General features: G+C 35.6%; 1 protein-coding gene across 2 annotated transcripts in view; it reads left to right on the top strand.

Annotated features, from left to right (window-relative positions):
- IQGAP2 (IQ motif containing GTPase activating protein 2) overlaps positions 1-19,342 on the top strand; it is a 148,633-nt gene that overhangs the window by 67,300 nt on the left and 61,991 nt on the right. For both annotated transcript variants that reach the window (XM_088130170.1, XM_088130169.1), the window contains exons 3-8: positions 5,385-5,541; positions 8,820-8,897; positions 11,101-11,177; positions 17,692-17,759; positions 18,136-18,249; positions 18,957-19,135. In XM_088130170.1, the coding sequence (XP_087986296.1) occupies positions 5,385-5,541; positions 8,820-8,897; positions 11,101-11,177; positions 17,692-17,759; positions 18,136-18,249; positions 18,957-19,135 (673 nt within the window). The remainder of the gene's footprint in view (positions 1-5,384; positions 5,542-8,819; positions 8,898-11,100; positions 11,178-17,691; positions 17,760-18,135; positions 18,250-18,956; positions 19,136-19,342) is intronic.

Genomic DNA, 19,342 nt, shown 5'->3' with positions numbered 1-19,342 from the left:
GTCTATGACTAAGCTATCAGCTTTTCTGTCCTTTTGTATAGAGAGCATAAAATTTAAATGGTACATTTTATTTTGGGACGATAGAAATCTTGGAATCACACATTATTTAATATAATTCTCCCTGGGTATGGACATTAGTAGATGCCAGAAAAACCATCTAAAATTGTGAATATTTATTTTATCAATTCTGTCTTCCAGATTCATTTTAAAGGCATCCATCATGAAACGTACGGAACAACAACTTATAGTGTCAATTTAGTTGAAAGGCATATTTTAAATCAAATTAATATAACATATTAGAACAACATAACAGAATTAAAGAAAGAGAAGGAAATACAATTCAAGTTAAAGAGCTGGTAAAATACACTTTAAAAAATATGCATCATTAAGGAATAATTGGACACATTTCCGAGGACAGGGAATCCTACAATCTTTGGGATATAACAGAAAAAGCAGGTTTTATATGCCTTTGGCCTTATGCTGTAAGGGCCCCATTTTACACATAGCACTTCAGGAACCTTCTCATCCACCTACATCCTAGCACAAACTGCATATTTTCCATCTAGCGAAGGTAAGCCAGTGGCAACTGATTCTGAAGCTATTGTAGCTACCACCACCCCTTCAATCTTCCTCCATGCCTTCTGCCAGATCTCAGAAATTGTCTGGTAGTTCCTTCATCCACCAAATCTTCCAGTGTTCACAGAGGTGTCTGCTCTGCATTATCGGCACCCAGGAGATTACCCATTTAGAGTTCAAAGCCTTCCAAGAGGCCATCCGTTCTATTCAGGGCAAAGAGAAAAAGAGGGATGACAGCCATGTTGGCTTCTTGATTCTGGTTCCAGCAGCTTCAGTTTTCTCCACAATGGCTTTTCCAACCTGATAGCATCAGTTTCATTGTTGATGGGCTCTCCAGTCCATATTGTAAGAGGAGACCCATGTTAATATTTGATGGCAAAAAACCAGGAGTTGGGTAGGGTGCTTTCCTACTCTATTTTTTTTTCTTATGCCTTTTAATAAAATTTGTTAGTCAGAAAAGCTATTACCAGATTCCTGATTTTTTTTTGGTCTCCAATCCATACTATCCAATCCTCACCAGTTCCTCATAAATCAGATATCAGAAAGGAAGGTTCAAGACAGAACACCCTTAAGATATACTCTTTTGGACTGCCCTCTTATCATCCACTTTGGCTCAGTCTTAATCTTAATCTCAAATCACTGGGATCGTAACTGGTTACCACATACCACATATTGGCCTTCTGTTCTACACTCTTCTCACGCTCCATTGCCTAATCATGCCTTGGACCAATAGCTTTTGCAGTTGTTGTTCTCTCATCTTCAAAATTGTTTGTTCTCCAAGATACTCATTTGAGTCAGATCTTATATCCAAGTTCCAAACTCATATGGCCACTTGCTCAAAGATCATTGTCTTCTCCTTAATTAGGCTTGAATATAGTGAGGCCACTTCAGAATTTATCCACTCTCACTGAGCCACACTTATCGTAGTGGAGTTCATGCTGATGTCTCTGAACCTGATGATTATGTCTCTGATGCCTTCTCATTCTGTGTGACATCTCCTTCAACCTCTTGGGGTGCTAAGGTTGAAGACTAAACACCCAGTTCTCTGAAAGCCTCAATTCCCACAGCAAACAACTGATAAGATAGCATATTCTGTCTTGGTCTTGAAGATCAGTAGTTTTCTCAAACAGTAGACTGGAGTCAGTACTCTGGTTAGTTCAAGATGCTACCACATTACAGTTCTAACTGATTCTAATGTTTCCAGTCTTGCTGAAGACAGCAGGAAACTCCTAGGTATAGCCACCTTCTGTTCCCTCTCTTTTTTTTACCCACTATTGAAGCATTTATGTGTCCCTACTGCTTCTGCTCTGGATCCTCTCCCTTGTTCTCTCTGTTAATGTTGAAATCTCTGTCTCATTACAAATAGACAAGACCACATATTTCCCATTTTGGCAGTACTTTAAAACTGTAGATTAAAAGCACAAAAGCATTTGTAATTAAAAAATACAAATTTATATGATCCCAAGGGACTTTAAATAGAAGCTACCCCAAACGCTTTTGTCAAATGTTTTTATTTACCTTGGAAATAAGCTTTGAAAAATGTGCAGGCCACCACGTATAACTTGGATCAATTAATAAATTGACACTTACATTTTCCAGTTAATTTTAGGCTGAGTTAAAAATGAATAAATGGTTTTAAGTTATTAATGTATTGTGTGCTTTATATTTTCTGAGTTTGGACAGTCCAGATTAATATGAATAAGTATGTTACTAGTTTTGCCTAAATGTCCCATCTAGCTCAAAATTGTATATTCTAGTGGTTTAATTCAATATATTTCAGTTTTAATTTTTACTTGGTAAGGAAGAAAGTGAATAGCTTTAGCTGAAATTATAAGCTGTTGGGATGCAGATTTGGAATAATTACTGTTTGTAACTACAGAAGAATTTAGTTCAAGAGGAATGGCTGTGCTAACTATTCTCAGTGTGTGTTGTTCCCAAAAGTTTGTTCTTCTGTAACATAAATTTTCAGTCTACATTACTGTCCAAATGAAAGTCAGTCTTGTACTATCTTGAAATTTTTATTTTGCTAAAATGAGCATTTAGCAATACTTCTACAATTAATAAGTCTAGAGAGATTGTCTGAAAGTTGTTGGTATGCCATTAAAAACATTCCCACTCATGAAATATTGACTCATCACAAGTCTGTCTGATGTTTCTTGCTTGTTTTGCATCTAAAACAATAAAAGACTGTCTTTTTGTGGCTGTGGACTGTACTTTTAAAAAAAATTGTTTTGAGGCTTCCAAGAGTTGATACCACTAGAACAGAGCTAAAATGTTCAGCCTATTTTTTGGTGTTGAGGGATGAAGTTATTTAAAATAGATGTGTTATGTCTGCATGCTGTTCAATTTTAGTGGTACAGCCCTGGGATCCCTTGGTGGGGAACATGTGTGGCCCATGAAAGTTCAGTTTTTCAACATGAAAAGGAAAAATGAAGAGTTACTTTGTAATACATAATGCAGCCTTCTGTTTCTTGAATACAACATCTAAAATCCCCAATCAGATAGTAATGAATAATCAGTTGTCTTTTGGATTTGACTAATTATGTTCCATCAAGTTGGTGTCAACTCCTAGCGACCATATAGATAGATTTTCTCCATGACAGTGTTACCGCTTTACAATAATGATGTTATGGTGTTTCTACATTTAATCTATTTCTTTTAATCACCTGAATGGAGTTAAAGAGCTAGTAAATCAGTTACCTTCATATGGTGGTTAAGTAATGGTAAAGTAGTAACTATCAGGAATGAAAAAAATCATGTTCAGTTTATACTTATCCATGTGTGCATGCACATGTGTACAATAAATTTCACCCAATTCAGTATGGGCACATTTTAAGTATTTGGTCTTTATAAGGGCCGCAAGCAGTATATAACATTTCAGTATGGCAATATACATGAACTGGAAGTGCTGTCTTTTTAATATTTTTTGTGTGATCAACATTCAAATACAACAACACTGATACTTCTAAGTAATCTTTTTCCCTGAGAGAAATATACTATCTCTGTTAATTTAAATACACACATTGAAAAATATTGTATACCTTTTACATTATTTAGTGTTTATTTATTTATTTATTGCTACTCAAATCCTTTTTTATAATGCAGATGACAGTTCTAATTGTGGCAGAAGGTACAAATCATATTAAGAGATTTAATTAAACTAGTATAGCGTATACATCTCCAGAATATCAACAATAGTAATTAAGTGGGGAAACTTCATAATAAATTCTACCAAGATATGATGATAATATAGCAGATTGAATTCCAAGAGTTTGATTGTAGTAAAATTGGAATTGAGTTTGTTACTGGTTTTTTAGTTGTGTTATGGATGAAAAACATTTTTAATATTTATTACCATAAACTGCCCAAAGTTTGGGCAACTGGACAGTTTATAAATATATGTAATAAGTAAATAAAATTTCTATAATCAGATCTGAAGCACCTCAGAATTTTGTTTGATCAACCTTCTGAATAAAAGGAAAAGTGTCCTACAGAATGATTTGCAAATTTTGTAAGTGTTAAGACACATTTAATCCCTCTGTTTAATTTCTCCAGGATTCAGAAAATAAACTGTGACATCTATTGTATGGGTATTTCTTCCATATTAATAATATGTTTTATGATTTAAACATATATTAAAATATATCCATTAAACATAAACATAGTGGTATTTATTTTAGAATAATAGATTTTTCTTAGTATAACAGACTTCATATTTATAGGTACTGCCTAATGTCTTATATAGTTCCACTTTCTCTGGAAACCTTCCAGGAGAAAGATTTATTGCTTTGTAGCTTCCTAAGTAGCTTTTTGGATAATATGTAGTCAATGAAACAATTTTTCTGGAATTATCATTTATTTAGTAAGTTTATTCCATACGAAAGGAACACACTAAATATTTGTCTTCCTTAAATTCCCATAGTAAGGCATTTATTATAGCTGAAGACAGGCTAAACATTAAAATAAGAACCACCTCAAATTAACTGTATCTTGAATGAGCATTGCATTTATATTTGTTTACTTAAGATTTGGTTAATATTACGAATTTCTTGTTGATCCTATTCTACATTTTTTCTGTTTGTGAATACAGAAATTCTTTTCTTTGTATTCATGTTAGATTTTTTTAGAACCCCTGTAATTTCATTATCAATCTTAATGGAATCCTGATGTTTGCAAAATCATCACATTATTGAGGGGGAAAAATCTAATCCCACTAAACTCTGATGTAAACTGAGCAGGTTCAGGAGGCATGGAATGTGGACAGATTTAGGGAAAATAACAAAACTGGGGGAGGGGCAAAAAATGAAATATTATGAAAAAAATGCATGTCTAGCTTCCTAAACAGATTTTTGTAAATCCCAAAAAGAAAGTTGTTCTGAACTTTCTCAGAAATCACTACAGGAGGCCATAAGTATTTTGAATGTACTCCTGGTTCATTTCGTGCTAAATCAGGGACAAGTGGTCCACATTTGGCCTTGGAGTGATATGATAGAGTCAAGTCAAAGAAATGGTTATAGCTAGAATAAAACTCAAATTTAAATTTAATTAAATTCCATTAACATCCAGTTAAATGAAATATCGTCAATACAATTACCCCTAATGTGTTCAATAAATTCCATCTTGTGGTTTATTAAAAATTGTGACAAAGTTTGAAGGAATCCTGGAAGCTGCATCCCTGATTTTGAGGTAGGTCATAGGTTAAGAGGCCCTGTTCTGAATTATGGCTAGTTTGTTGAATTACAAAAACAATCTAAAGCATTATGTTATAATAAAGCTGTTACCATTATGTGGGATGTCTGTTTCTCCAGGTGGATGGAAGTCTGCCTAGATGAAGAGTTACCACCCACCACTGAACTGGAGGAAGGTTTAAGGAATGGTGTCTACCTTGCCAAATTAGCTAAGTTTTTTGCACCAAAGTTGGTCTCTGATAAGAAGATCTATGATGTAGAACAGACACGTTACAAGGTAAAATATACATACAAGATTTGAGTAGTATATAGAAAATGATTTTCTAGTAATTAATGCTTCATATTTTTACTGTAACAGCATATACCTATTTAAGATTATAGTAAGTTCTTCATATGTCTCAAGATTAGGCCTTGGCACCAAAAGCAAATTTCAGGATTAAAACACTGTTAACTTTGATATTTTTGCTATTTCTTCTGCTTGAAACATAGAATATATTTAAAAAATACATACAGTCTCCTCTTTTTAAAAAAAACTGTATGCAACCTTCCTTTATAAAATGTAAAAGGAAACTCCTCTTCCACTCAGCAAAGATTTAAAAAGATGCTTATTCTGCATATTAATGTCCATATAGCAGATTTCTTCAGCCTTGTATTTTCTAGATCTGTTTATGGATAAGGCTCCTAACTCTGGTTGGGACTGTAGCTTCAACAACTTATAGTGCACTAGTTGGGGAATGCTGGCATATGACGGAGAGGTGGAGGTGCTTCAAAACCAATTCTGCCTCCTGTTACTTATCCAACAGGTGGAAATTAATGTCCAGTAATTTCCACCTGTGTATGTTTTGTGGATTTTGGCAGCTTCCAATTTGCATGTGGCATCTACACATTTCATGCAATATTAATTTAAAATGCTTTTTAATTTTTTTTAAATTTTTGAATTGTCTGCATTGGATGCACCAAAAGATTTTTAAAAATAAAGAATTGTTCTGTTTGTTCAAAATTAGTGATTCTTAAACCATGGCTTTTGGAGTGACCTAAAATAAGAAGTTGAGATATAATAAAACAAATTCTTTAAAGTAAGCAGTCATTCATCAGAAATTTGAATTAAAATGTTCGATGAAAGGAAGTGCTTTATTTTACCTAGTACCAACAAATGAAACAATTCTATCAGGTGATAGACTTTGGAGAAGGATTTTCTAAAAGGATACTATAGTATCATCAGATAGTAGAATCATCACCTTCTGCCAGATAAGTTGATACGTTTCTCACAATGCTCTAGTTTTGCCAAGGCAGCTGTTATCATGCAGAACATGAGTAAACATCCGTCTACTTCAAAACTGAAGTTGGTATTGTTGGATTAAATGCTTGTAAGCTGTTTCAGAAGCCTGACAATAGAACCAATGAGAAAAGCCAATTATTTGATGCTTCCTTGTATAAGCCCTTGAAAATTTAAGTAATAGGCTTGTGGAACTGACTTAATATTTTTATTTTATTTTATTTTATTTTATTTTTTCTGGTATTTCTATGCCATTCTTCTCACGAACAGCTCCGAACTTTGTTTTTAGTGGTTGGAAACAATGGAAATTCTTTTTTCTTCACTCTTTATTATTTATCTTTATTGTCACCCTGAAGAATGTTAAGTGACTACATGTTTATAATAAAATTTTAAAAAGAATTTTTTTAATTTAAAAGAAAATTAAAGTTTTAAATTTTAAAAATCTAAGATTAAGTTTGCTATACGATGCTTAGTTCCTTGCTTGGGTGGCATAGTTTAATATTACGTGTTCCTGGATAATCTGCATAATTTTTATGATTAAAAACATTGAATTATAAAGCCATAAATTTCTCTTAAACATCCTAGAACTGATTTTGCTTTACTTAATTCAGATTTTGATTTTTTTTTTAATATGGTTAAACTGAAGTTGAAGTAAATTAGGATTTCTGCATAAGTAAGTTAATTATTATATATCTTCATTTTATTATTTTTGGAAATACAGGTAGTCCTCAACTTATGACCACACTTGGGACCAGAATTTTCATTGCTAAGTGATGTGGTCATAAAGCGGGATGCCATGTGACCACATCGCTTAGCAATGGCAATCCCAGCAGTCCCAGTTGCTGTTGTTAACTGAGAATCGTGGGTTGTTAAGTGAGGTACCCACCCCAATCTAAGACATTCTGGGCTTGGTCCCTCCCAGCCCTGAACCTCAGTAAGGCAAGGGACTGCCTCCAACTCTCTCCACCCGACTATCTGCCCCCAATCTCTGTCCTTCTGGCTGCACTGCACCCTGCCTTGTGGGGAGGCAAGCAGCCCCAGAACCACATGGCTCTGGAGTTGCTTGTCATGTCCCAGGAAGCTGCAGCCACCCCAACCCAGTCCCAGTTGCCCTCGCCACCCTACATTCCAAGACCCATGCTGCCCTGTGCTCCACTGCCCAGCTGACTTTCGCCATCTTCTTGTTCCCACTGCTGACAAGGTATACCTGGCCTGGTTGCTGGGCCAGGCCGGACTGAGCTTCTGCTGCAGGAAAAAAAAAAGCCAAAAGCAGCCCCAGAGCCATGGGGTGCCAAAAAGCTCCTGGAGCGTGGCACACCAAAAAGCTCCTGGGGCGCAGCGTGCCAAAACATCCCTCTGTGCAGCATTCCTGGGTGGGATGGGGCTTTTGGCTTTTGCTTCATGCTGTGAAAAAAAAGCCAAAAACAGCCCCTGAGCAGCAGCACGCCAAAACGCCCTTTGCACCGTGCTCCTGGGCAGGGCTGGGCTGGGCCTTTGCTTTGCACTGTGGAGAGAAAAAAAAAGCAAACAACCCCGCCCCGCCCCACCCAGGAGAGTGGTGCAAAGGGGTGTTTTGGCATGCTGCTGCTCAGGCTGCTTTGGGCTTTTTTTTTTTTTTTTGGTAGGGTGAAGGAAAGGAAGACTAGGAGTAGGGGGAAAAGAAAAATCTTCAGCTTTGAATCTGCTAAGCTCTCTAAAAGAAATTGGTTTTGTTTTGGCTAAAGATATCACCTTTAAGCTATTTTTGAACAGTGTTCTTGACTTTCATAGAATATAGTAAAAAGAACAACAAACACCCATGACAAAAAAACAACACCTAAAACGTGTGTGTGTGTTTGTAGAATACAGGTAGTCCTTGTTTAGCAACTGCCTCATTTAGTGACTGTTCATCGTTACAACAGTGATAAAAAGGTAACTTTACAACCAATGCTTGCATTTACGACATTTGCAGATCGGTAAAGCAAAGGAAAGTTGAAGTAAGATGATAAGCACAGTCACGGTTTCACTTAGTGACCACTTTGCTTAACAACCAAGTGGCCAGTTCCAATTGTGGTCACTAAACAAGGACTACCTATAATGTATAGCTCAGAGCTACTTGTTAACAAGACAGCTTGTCATATAATAGCTTAAAATATATATATATATTTTTAATCTGGTTTAAATACACTTTAAATTCTATGTACAAGGTAGAGTTAGGTACTTAGATGTTTTCTGTGTGGTCATTGAAATAAATGAGTAACCATCTTTGTCCCTGTCTCTTCTTTTCTTTCTTCCATTAGCGTTCAGGCCTACATTACCGACACACTGATAATACAGTACAATGGTTACGGGCAATGGAGTCTATTGGCCTACCAAAGGTAAGCATTTGAAAACTAAATACAGTGTAGCCATTTGTAAAGTACTTGTCTCGTGTCAGAAATGCAGGAAGTAAAAAAGGGAAAATTGTTAATCTAAATTTTAAAAAATTGAAAATTTTAATAAAAGTATAATTTATATAATTCTTGCCCAATGCCGGGCCACATTGATGGCAGAAGTATTTCCAACCAGCAAGTCATTCTGTGTGCATGTCGGTCCCAAGGGATACTGTAAAAGATGGATAGTTGTTTGAATAGTGCCACATTCGCAGTAAATATCCTTGTCCTCAGGGAGAAACCCCCATTTTTCCATATGGTCTTTAGTTCTAGCCAAACCAGTGCACAGTCTGTTTAAACATCTCCAAACCATCCACTCCTCCTCTGAAAGTACTTGTTAAAATAAGGAAGTTATTTAAAATAGGATAACTGATGCAAATCTGCCTTTGTATTAAATAAGACCATTGATTCATCTGATCTAGACTAACAGGAATAGCTCTGCAGAGTTTTAACAGCAGTCTTCTACAGCTGTATATGTACATGCTAAGGATTGAACTAGGGATCTTTTGCATATGAAATATTACCATACCAGTTAGCTATAGCCTTCCCCTAATGTGAACAGGACTAACTGAATCACCAACATACAGGAAGAAAGGACTGAGTGAAAAAGTTAAAATAGTTGTCCTGTCCTGTTTTGCCAAGGCAACTGGTATCAGCAGACTCCCTTACATCAGTTCTGTTGGGTCAGTAGCATGACCCAACAGCCACCCCAGCAAGCATAGTTACTGCATGTGCCATTACGCTCATTATGTAATGATAGAGCTGATCCTACCAGACCCCAGTAATATGCCTTAGTACAATTCTTTTGATACAGAGGAGTATGCATGAAGCTGAGGAATATGGAATAAAATCACTGTCTATTTTGTCCAGTATTGTTATAACCTGTAAAAATTTAACTAGAGATGTTAATCTCTTGCGCCTAGTTGCAAAAGCAGACGTTGTACTATAGAGCGGTGATTCTTTGAAAAGAGAAAATGCCTACTATGTCCCAGGCGATTACTATTCATTTTATATGACTTAAAATTCTACTTGGAATTAGAGCTGTACTCAGAACAAACTCTTATCCAAGTCTGACTCCTATGATTAATTCTCTGATTAACTGTTGCTTGTCATCCATTTTTATATGAGATACCTAAGCTGGCTATTTAAACTTGGCTAGGATATGTTGTTTAATATAGATGCAAATTTTACATTTCTAAATATTAGAACAAAGACAAAATGATATTTTGAGCCATGATATAACTGTACTTTTGTATGCATGAATTATTTTTTCATTAAACATAGTCATTACTTCAAGGCAAGTTCTAGGAAAGAATTTTTGTTTCAGAACTAGTCAAACACAATGAAACATCGTTAAAACACATACTGTATATTAAATTTAATCATGTTCTGTTGAATATGTGACAGTGGTTAAATTTATATATAATACTAAACCAGTGGCCCAGTGTACACATCTTGCTAAACAAAAAAGAATTGTGCTAAACTTTAATGTGTGAACTCAGCCAATATCAATGTATGTTGATTTGACTTGCTAACATTCCATATCTTGCAGGTTTTTGGAAAGAGCTGAGGATGCCATTTTGATTTAAAGAGTTATGAGGAACCTACTTATCTAGGCCCGCAAATATGTAGTTGATCAGAACCTATTACTGAGATATTTGTCTCTGGAATCTTGTGATACTTCCATAAGTGCAATGGTTTATGAAATTAATAGAGGCAAGATATTATGTCACTCAAATTTATCATTACCTTATTTGAGGTGGCTATCCTTAGAACATATATTTTACATAATTAAATACAAGTATATTTAACACAATACAATATAATGTAATACAATAGGAGATTATATGACACATAACATAAAATCCAAATACAATAAACTGGATCCTAGTAAATTCAGACTACAGTGCTTACCTGGGGATTAATCCTGTTTCATCTCAGTGGATTTTATTTCTGAGCAGTAGTGTATTTGGAAAAGTGTCACATTGTACATTTTTGGAAAACCAATCCCCCACTGAGCAAGAATTTGTTCTCCATGTCAAAGTATACCATTGATCCTCTGTTTCAGCACCTTAATAGATAAAATCTGACTAATATTGCATATTTGTTAACTGAAACAAAGCTTGATAATTTGCCTTTTCATCCTTAGATTTTCTACCCAGAGACCACAGATGTTTATGATAGGAAAAACATACCTCGAATGATCTATTGCATTCATGCATTAAGGTAAAACAGATCTGTGCTAAATTTCTAAGATATTTTTTTTATATCTTCTTTTTAAAAAGTCTGTAGCAAAGCCTAATTTCTTCACATAGTTATGAAGCAAATTAGTCACATAAAATTCAGTTAAACTGTGAAGAATAAAATTGTTAACTTTTTTTTTAGAGATCCTATTTCATAATACTAATTTCAAAAAATAAAAATGGCATCAATTTGAGAATGAAAAGAATCCAACTTCCCCCTCTCTCTGCTATGTATGGTTAAACTGTGTTTTAATTATGGAAACCTGTAAAACTGGCTGCTGTGATCTTTGATTACTTATTCACTAATGTCCTATTTCAAGGTTATGCTGTTGTGTACATAAGACTCTGTAATATCCTCAATTTTCTTTAAAAATTGGGTGTCATAAATGGAATCATGTTTCTATAGAATTAACTATAGTTCAGAAAATATTGTGTAAATAATATGTGCAAAAAAAGTTTTGTATTTTACATTCACACTTGAATTAGAATGGGACATGTATTCATTTCAGCATTACTATACAGGAAACTACAGGTAGTCCTCACTTAGCAGTCGTAAAGTGAAACATTACATGACCATGCCTGACTTATGTCAGTTTGTCATTTCCAACTATGGTCATTAAACGAATCACCATGGGTCATTCAAGCATGTCACGTGAAAGCTACTTGCAACTTCCTGCCAGCTTCCCCACTGACCTCGCTTGTCAAAAGCCAGCTGTGAAGGTCGCAAATGGCGATCATGTGACCATGGGATGCTGCAACCTGTCTAAATGTGCACGGGCCTGAATCACAATCATGTGACTATGGGGACACGGCAAGGACTGTAACTTTGAGGGCCAGTCGTATGTCTCCTTTTTCAGCACCATAACTTTGAATGGTTGCTGAATGAGTGGTCAGTAAGCTGTAGTTGAGAGTGACAGACACTGTTTTGCTGATTTTCATATATGTAACACATTGCCCATATGAAAATGAAATACATTTTTCTTCTGACAGCATGTAGAGTTTTTTATTTTATTTATTTATTTATTAAATTTATCCCTGCCCATCTCCCCCTAATGGGGGACTCATTTTTGATATCTCAGTTTTGCTTTTGATATCTGCATCCCATGCAGGCTTCCATCTGAGCATGGAAGAGCAATAAATCTTATGTATGTTCTTATCTAGACAGATATTATTTTGCATAGTAAATCACTTTCTGGCATTTTAAAGAAGATTCTTAGATGAGATCATCACTTTGCCATTTTTAAATAAATTAGGGTAGAGAAGAACAATTTTGGGCAGGTGGCTGGATGCTGCCTTTATTCATAATTCTGGGAGAAGGAAAATTGCTGAGCATAGATGATGTGATACAAAGTGTATGGGCACGGCATGTATATAATTGGGGCCAAATTTCATTGATTTTAGTGGGTGAAACATGACACCTATTCAATTTTGGAACCTTTTAGTTTCAAGTGTGTGTGTTTTCTTGCTAACTCATGTCAATATCTTTTTAAAAAATCGTAGATCTTTTAAACATTCTGAAATAATATTTTCTTATAATGCTATGCAAACCTGGCTGCTGGATTTGCTAAATGTGTTTGTAAGTTTGAAATTGTTTTACAGAGTAAACACATGGGACCCTAAATATTAAACATTTTTAACATTAAACACTTAGTGCCTAACAAATGATGCTAAATTCTATCCTAGTGATGTCACAATCCTTGTTCACATATTCTACAGAGTGTTGAACATAGAGAGGCTTCAGATATTTATATCTCCTAGAGTACTAAAGATGCCTTAAGTGATTGCTAGACTTATAGAAACATAGATATGGAGATCTCACATTTAGCTATACATAATGTCAAGGAAAACTACTTTTCTATGCATTTTAACTCTACCCTGCCCTCCAGGACAATGTTCTATTAGTTGGATCTTATTCAGAATACAGTCTGAACCATCAGGTGAATGATAGAATGATTTAATGTCATGCTGCACTCTAAATTCTTCTACTAGGAAACACAAACAATTTTAAAGGAACCTAGTCTCATGTACATATCCTTTGGTGATTTGTTTATTTATATTTTATGCATTCCTATATATATGATTGACTTGAGTGTGGAAATTACCTTCTTGGTAGTTTCTTTAGGATCTGCTTGATTCACAGTCCTGAATCTATCAAACACCTAATCCTCTGAGTTGTTATCTATGGCAGCCTGGAGCTACTATAGCAGAAAAAGACCATTCCCACTTTCTACCCAGAGTGGTATGAGTCAACAACCTTCTATACATGATGATGGATCCAGCACTCTGTTTTCCCCTGGCTCCATTTGGATTGTTCTGTTCATCTATCATGGATTAAGAGAACTTTTGATTTTGAATGGCCTGCAAGCTAGTGTTAAGTGTTCTCAGAACACAGCCTCTGTCCTCTCCAATGAGAGGCAGAAGAATGAGATGTGGGGGCTGGAGGAGGAAGAACTTAAGAATTCCTTTGTTCTCACTAAGTCTTGGTTGGAGGTTCTGGAAGTAGGAGCCTACCAGAAAAACCAGATTTCATGTGATTGGGCCTATGAATTCCAGCCCAAAGCCAAAAACACCCTGGAAGCACTAGAATTAGTAAGGTAAAATTGGTAGGTAACATTTAATTACTCTTTTGAGAGCTCCTTTATTTCTTTTAAGTACTGCTTGTCAATTTTGAGTTCTATATTAATTCTGTCTCTTAATTTGTTTGCACAGAATGTTTGCTTGCTTGGGCTGTTTAGAGATGCCTGAAGGCTAACTTTTGTCTGTAGATTTCAGTCCCCTGTAACTTATTGCAGTTAATGGTGGTTCTCTTCCTTTCTCTGGGGCTGATTCTAGTCGGTGTTGGTTGGCAGGGAGAGATTGTCCCCTAGGCCCCTCATTTGTGAGGTGCTGGAGGAGTCTATTCTCTCTCCCTTCCATTTCAATATCTACATGAAATTGCTGAATGAGGTCATTCACTGGTTTGGGGTTTAGTATCATCAGTACACTAATGATACCCAATTATATCTTTCAACTCTGTCCCAGCCAAGTGAGGCTGTCAAGAATGTGTCCCAGTGCCTGGAAGTTGTGTGGGTGGGGAGTCTCACCCCCATCCGACTCAGTCTTACCAAGACCAAGTGGCTGTGGGTGTTGGACCGCCCATATCTGGGGATATTCCAACTTTGACCTTGGATGGGGTTACACTTCCCCATTCAAGGATGGTGTGCAATTTGGAAGTCTTCCTGGACTCACAACTCCTACTCAGTGAGCAGGTGGCAAGTGTGGCCAAGACTGCTTTTGCCCAACTTCATCTGGTGCACCAGTTGTGCCCTTTCCTAGATCGGGGAGCCCTTCAGACAATCACTCATGCCCTGGTCACCTCACAGCTTGATTACTGTAACATGCTCTACATGGGGCTGCCCTTAAACACCACCTGAAAGCTTCAGCTGGTCCAGAATGCAGCAGTGCAGACAGTGATGACATGCCTCGGGATGCCCATGTAACACCTCTGCTTTGCGAACTGCTCTATTTCCCAGTTGTTTCCGAGTGCATTCTTCTATAGTATCTGCCTAGCCAGTTCAATCTAGCAGGGTTGATGCACTCCAGGTTCCACTGATTAAACAATGCCATCTGTCTGGATCCCAGAAGCGTGCCTTCTCTGTAGAGAAGGTACCTACCCTCTGGAATGAGATTCCCCCTGAAATGTGAATGGCTCCCACCCTACTGGTATTTTGAAGAGCCCTAAAGACCTGGCTCTTCCCCCAGGCCTTTGGCGAGAATAACTGATGCCCCTTTCTTCCTTTTTGTTCCCCTCTCAGTTTGTTTTCTTTGCCCTTGTTGTTTTTCTGTCTTGTACTGTTTTTTGTGGGGGTTTTTTGTATTGTTTTTTGTTCTTAAATGTTTTTAACAATTGTATACCACCCAGAGTCACTGGGGGTCAGGCAGCATATACATTTAATAAATTATTGTGGTGGTGGTGGTGATAATGATGATGGTGATGAAATTATTCTCGCAATTCTTTACTTAGTTTTTGTGATTTGCAAAATTAATTGAATTTGGAGAACTTAAGAACAATCCATTTTCCTCTGACTGGTTCAGGAATTTTAGAAGTTGGTCCTCTAAACTGGAAGCATAACATTCCGGATGCAGCAAGCTTTTTTAAACCAGAACACCTTGAATTGCTTCAGACAATTTACTTCTCAAAAATGCTGAACAAACTCTCCCCCCATCCCAGAATGGCATGATCCAAAGGGAAAGAGAAAGTTCCCTGAGTTCTTCAGAACAACCCATTCTGAAGATAATCGTACTTCATTGCTGTTATTAAAATAAAAAAAAATTTTCTTTGATTACTTCAGTGCTTTGTAATTTAGCACCAAGCACTCCAGAGCCCTTGGACCTAATTAAACAGGGGAAATCTGGAGTCATTTATTGAAAAACTTATTCCTGAGGAAGGGGATTTCCTATTCTGCACCATCCAAATTCAAAGTGGTCACCTCTCCATTCAAGAGCATGTGACAGAATAACTACCTGCCCAGGTGGAACTCCTTCACCTGAGGGAAAGATACATCCACACACTTCAGAACTCAGGTGGCAGAGGTGTTGAGGGTAGAGAACCCAGAGAGGAGTCTGGAGGACTGGTCTGTGTGTTGGTGAGAGATACCCCCATCTCCTCTCTGCTGTAGTGTCATAAAGTGGTGTGTGTGTGTGTGTGTGTGTGAGAGAGAGCGAGAGAGAGAGAGAGCGAGAGAGAGAACAGAAGCACTGAATCTTCCAAATCTGTTTTCCTTGCCTACTAGAGAAATATTGTATGGCATTTGCAAATGTAGCATAATCTTACTCTTCAAGGAATACCTTTACATTGAGATTTGAACATCAGATGCAATAGTTCTGATGTTCATCACAGTGCCTAACAACAACAATAATAATGTAAAACTCAAGCATGAATAATTTAATAATCTTTATTCTTGGATAATCTGCATGCATTTTTATGGTAAAATTTTTTCAAAATCTGAATACTTTCAAATATATCTTTGTGCCATGTTCTTGACTTGCAGCTTTGTTTAATATGAATTCTTTCTAAAACTTCAAAATATTTGTTTTAAAAGATAGTTCATGCTAATAATAGTTTGTGATTATTAAAATTTCCAACACAATTACATGTGTGTAAAATGGCAATTAATTAATACTTGCTCATAATAAAAATGAGAAAGGAATATATTACATATGTATGTTTTTATTTTGATAATATTACTTCTAAGTGTATTAAGGGGAATGCTTAATGATTGATAAATTAAAAATAAAATTCCATTGCCCTCTAGTGGCCAACAATACTTCCTTCCCCAACATTCCTTTTCTCTCTAGCTACTAAATATCATCCTACCCCATGAAAATCATAGCAGTTGTAAAAATGTCAAAATTGAATGTATTAATTTAATACATTAATTTAATAACTCAATTATGCCAATTAAAAACAATTTCTAAACACTAGAAATTGACTAAAGAATAGTGATGGAATTGTTCATTGATATTTATTAGAAATCGATTATAAATGTAATACAAAGGTGCTTTTAAAAATTGAGATCACAAGTAGAAAATAGGATAATCAGAACCTGACAAATTTAGGTATTGTACCTAAGTTATCATCTATTAAATATTTAATTTTACAGTTAATTTTTCCTGTTTATTCTTTGAACTTCCTCCTAGAAAATCTTAAATTAGTGAAAATCTAATTTTTCCTAATATTTCCTGCTTCCAGAAACACCTGTTTTCATGCTTGCTCCCTGAGTTCTAACAGCTAGGCAAATCCATGAGTGATTATGTTTGCTTACAGCTGGTATATGGCTCTTCATTTTTGTCACCTTTTTGTTTCATTCAGGTTCAACTTTTAAAATGTTAATCTTCTCCAAATAAAAAATCTTCCTTTTAAATCTAAAATGTGCCTTGGCCACTTTTGAACTGCTTTGACCCTCTCTTTTATAACAATTTTGATTAGTCCCTTGTGTAATCTTAATAAATTTCCCAAATCCTTAACAGTTGTTAACTTCACATGGCAGAAAGACATGAATAAAGATGTGAATTTGTTCAGCTGTTGTCCAGATGGTTTCACTATACACATTTTGGAATGGTAATTATATAGTTTTTTCAAGTACCCTGAAATGAAATAGGACTTCTTGGAGTGATTTCTGTAATTTTGAGTTTATTCCAGATTCTTCAAAGCATTGAAGAACTGAAACATAGATAGCCAGGCCTGTATGTATGTATAAGAGAGATTACGTTCACTGTTGAGGCAATATTTCATGTATGTTATTTAGAATTGTCATGAAGAAAGGAGATACAGAAGTTCAGCAATTCAAAGTTAAAAGTGTTTTGAAAAAATAGTTATTATTTTAGGAAATAAACACTTGCGGCATTGTAAAAAAAATGCATTGTAGAATAAACATTAATAGGCAATACTCAACTTTAATTGATCATTCTCCATTTTATTTAATGCAATTCACTTTCTTTTTCTTTTTCTTTCTCAGTTTATATTTGTTTAAATTAGGAATAGCTCCACAAATCCAGGATTTGCTTGGGAAAGTAGACTTTACAGGTACTTTTAATCTTTGTAACTTTTTTTGTATTGAGGAAACCTTATTTATGAAGCTTCTAGTAATTCCTTAATTGGATAGCAATGTTCTCCTCCTCCAACATTCTTCATGTTTTTGTGCTGAAGTGGGTGTAAAGTAGCTATGTAAAGAATGTGTTGTTTTTTACAAAGAAATGCTGAGTAACAAACAAGTCATCTGTGCTGCAGTATTTCTCAAACAGAAAAAGGAGACAAGAAGAATTAGAGGAATAACATTTGTCCCATCTGTGTGTTTATGTGTTGAGCTTGGTTTTGTCACTCTAGTAAACCCTGGACAGTTTTTTTTTCTCCATGTACTGTAATCTCTTTCTTTTTCCTTCCTCCTGCCACCAATAATTAGAGGAAGAAATCAGTAACATGCGGAAGGAACTGGAAAAATACGGTATACAGATGCCATCATTTAGTAAAATTGGAGGCATCTTGACCAGTGAGCTTTCAATGGATGAAGCTGCATGTAAGTTCCCCTAAGTGTTGGGAGATGCTACTCTACCCTGCTCCCTAAAAGATAGTCATGTGCCTGAAAGTTGCTTTAACTTTAAATATGAAGTGACAGTCAAATTTACCAGGTAACTTAACCAAAACAAGGGCATGAAATATTTGTTTTTGCAACTGGCTACTTGATTATTATGGAAATTTTAAGATTTACATATTTTATCATATGTTTGCTATCTACATTATGAGGTGCTGAGTGGCACATCAGAAATCAGAAAAGCATCGTAAACCGTAAAATCATAACATTCAAAGTAGTCAACCTTAACAACGTAACCACCAAGGAAAAAATAATAATAGCTCGTTCATCTGATTGTTTTTCTGATGATCTCTTGGGATAGTCTTTCAGTTGGTTTAGCTATGTACATTTGTGACCTGAGGATGAAACAGGAAAAGAACAAGGGTTTAAAATACTCACACCTGGGATATTCTGGTGAAGTATTTTTATTGAGGCTGTTCTGTTCTGAATTTTTTTTATCTTTGTGAATATATCTGTGTGCACTCCCTTTTTTGCTTGTTGTCTGTTTTGTATGAAACCAGACTGTTAAACAGAAATTATGTATACATCAAATTGTAAAAGTATGATAGCTAATAACAAAGGTTTGGGAAATGTTAATTCATGGAGGCTTCTATCTTTAAATACTGAAATATTCTGGACTATTCTTTTTTCAGTGCATGCTGCAGTTATTGCAATTAATGAAGCTATTGAGAAGGGAGTTGCAGATCAAACTATCAAAACATTGAAAAATCCTAATGCCATGTTAGTTAATGTGGATGATAATTTTGCCCATGCATATCAGAAGGAACTTTCGGAAGCAAAAAAGAGAAAAGAAGAGAATGCAAGACTTAAGGTGCAGAAATAGAACATTTATCATTAACTGTATGATGTGAATGTGAGTTGTCACAGAATAATTAAAACACTGATTTCAATTTATTCATGGCTGTCTTAAATATGCAAGTTTGTAAAACTTATAGTATCAAATTGACAATGCTATTGGTAATTTGTGCATATAAAACAAGTTTATTTATTTGTTTTATTTGTATGCCACCCAATCTCA

Source organism: Python bivittatus, unplaced genomic scaffold (genome assembly GCF_059951505.1).
Source record: "Python bivittatus isolate LINGU-HERP-01145 unplaced genomic scaffold, Pbiv_v1 ctg000850_np1212, whole genome shotgun sequence".
NCBI classification, from domain to species: Eukaryota; Metazoa; Chordata; class Lepidosauria; order Squamata; family Pythonidae; genus Python; species Python bivittatus.
The sequence above is the reverse complement of the archived record's forward strand: the minus strand, read 5'-3'. Positions and strand labels throughout refer to the sequence as shown.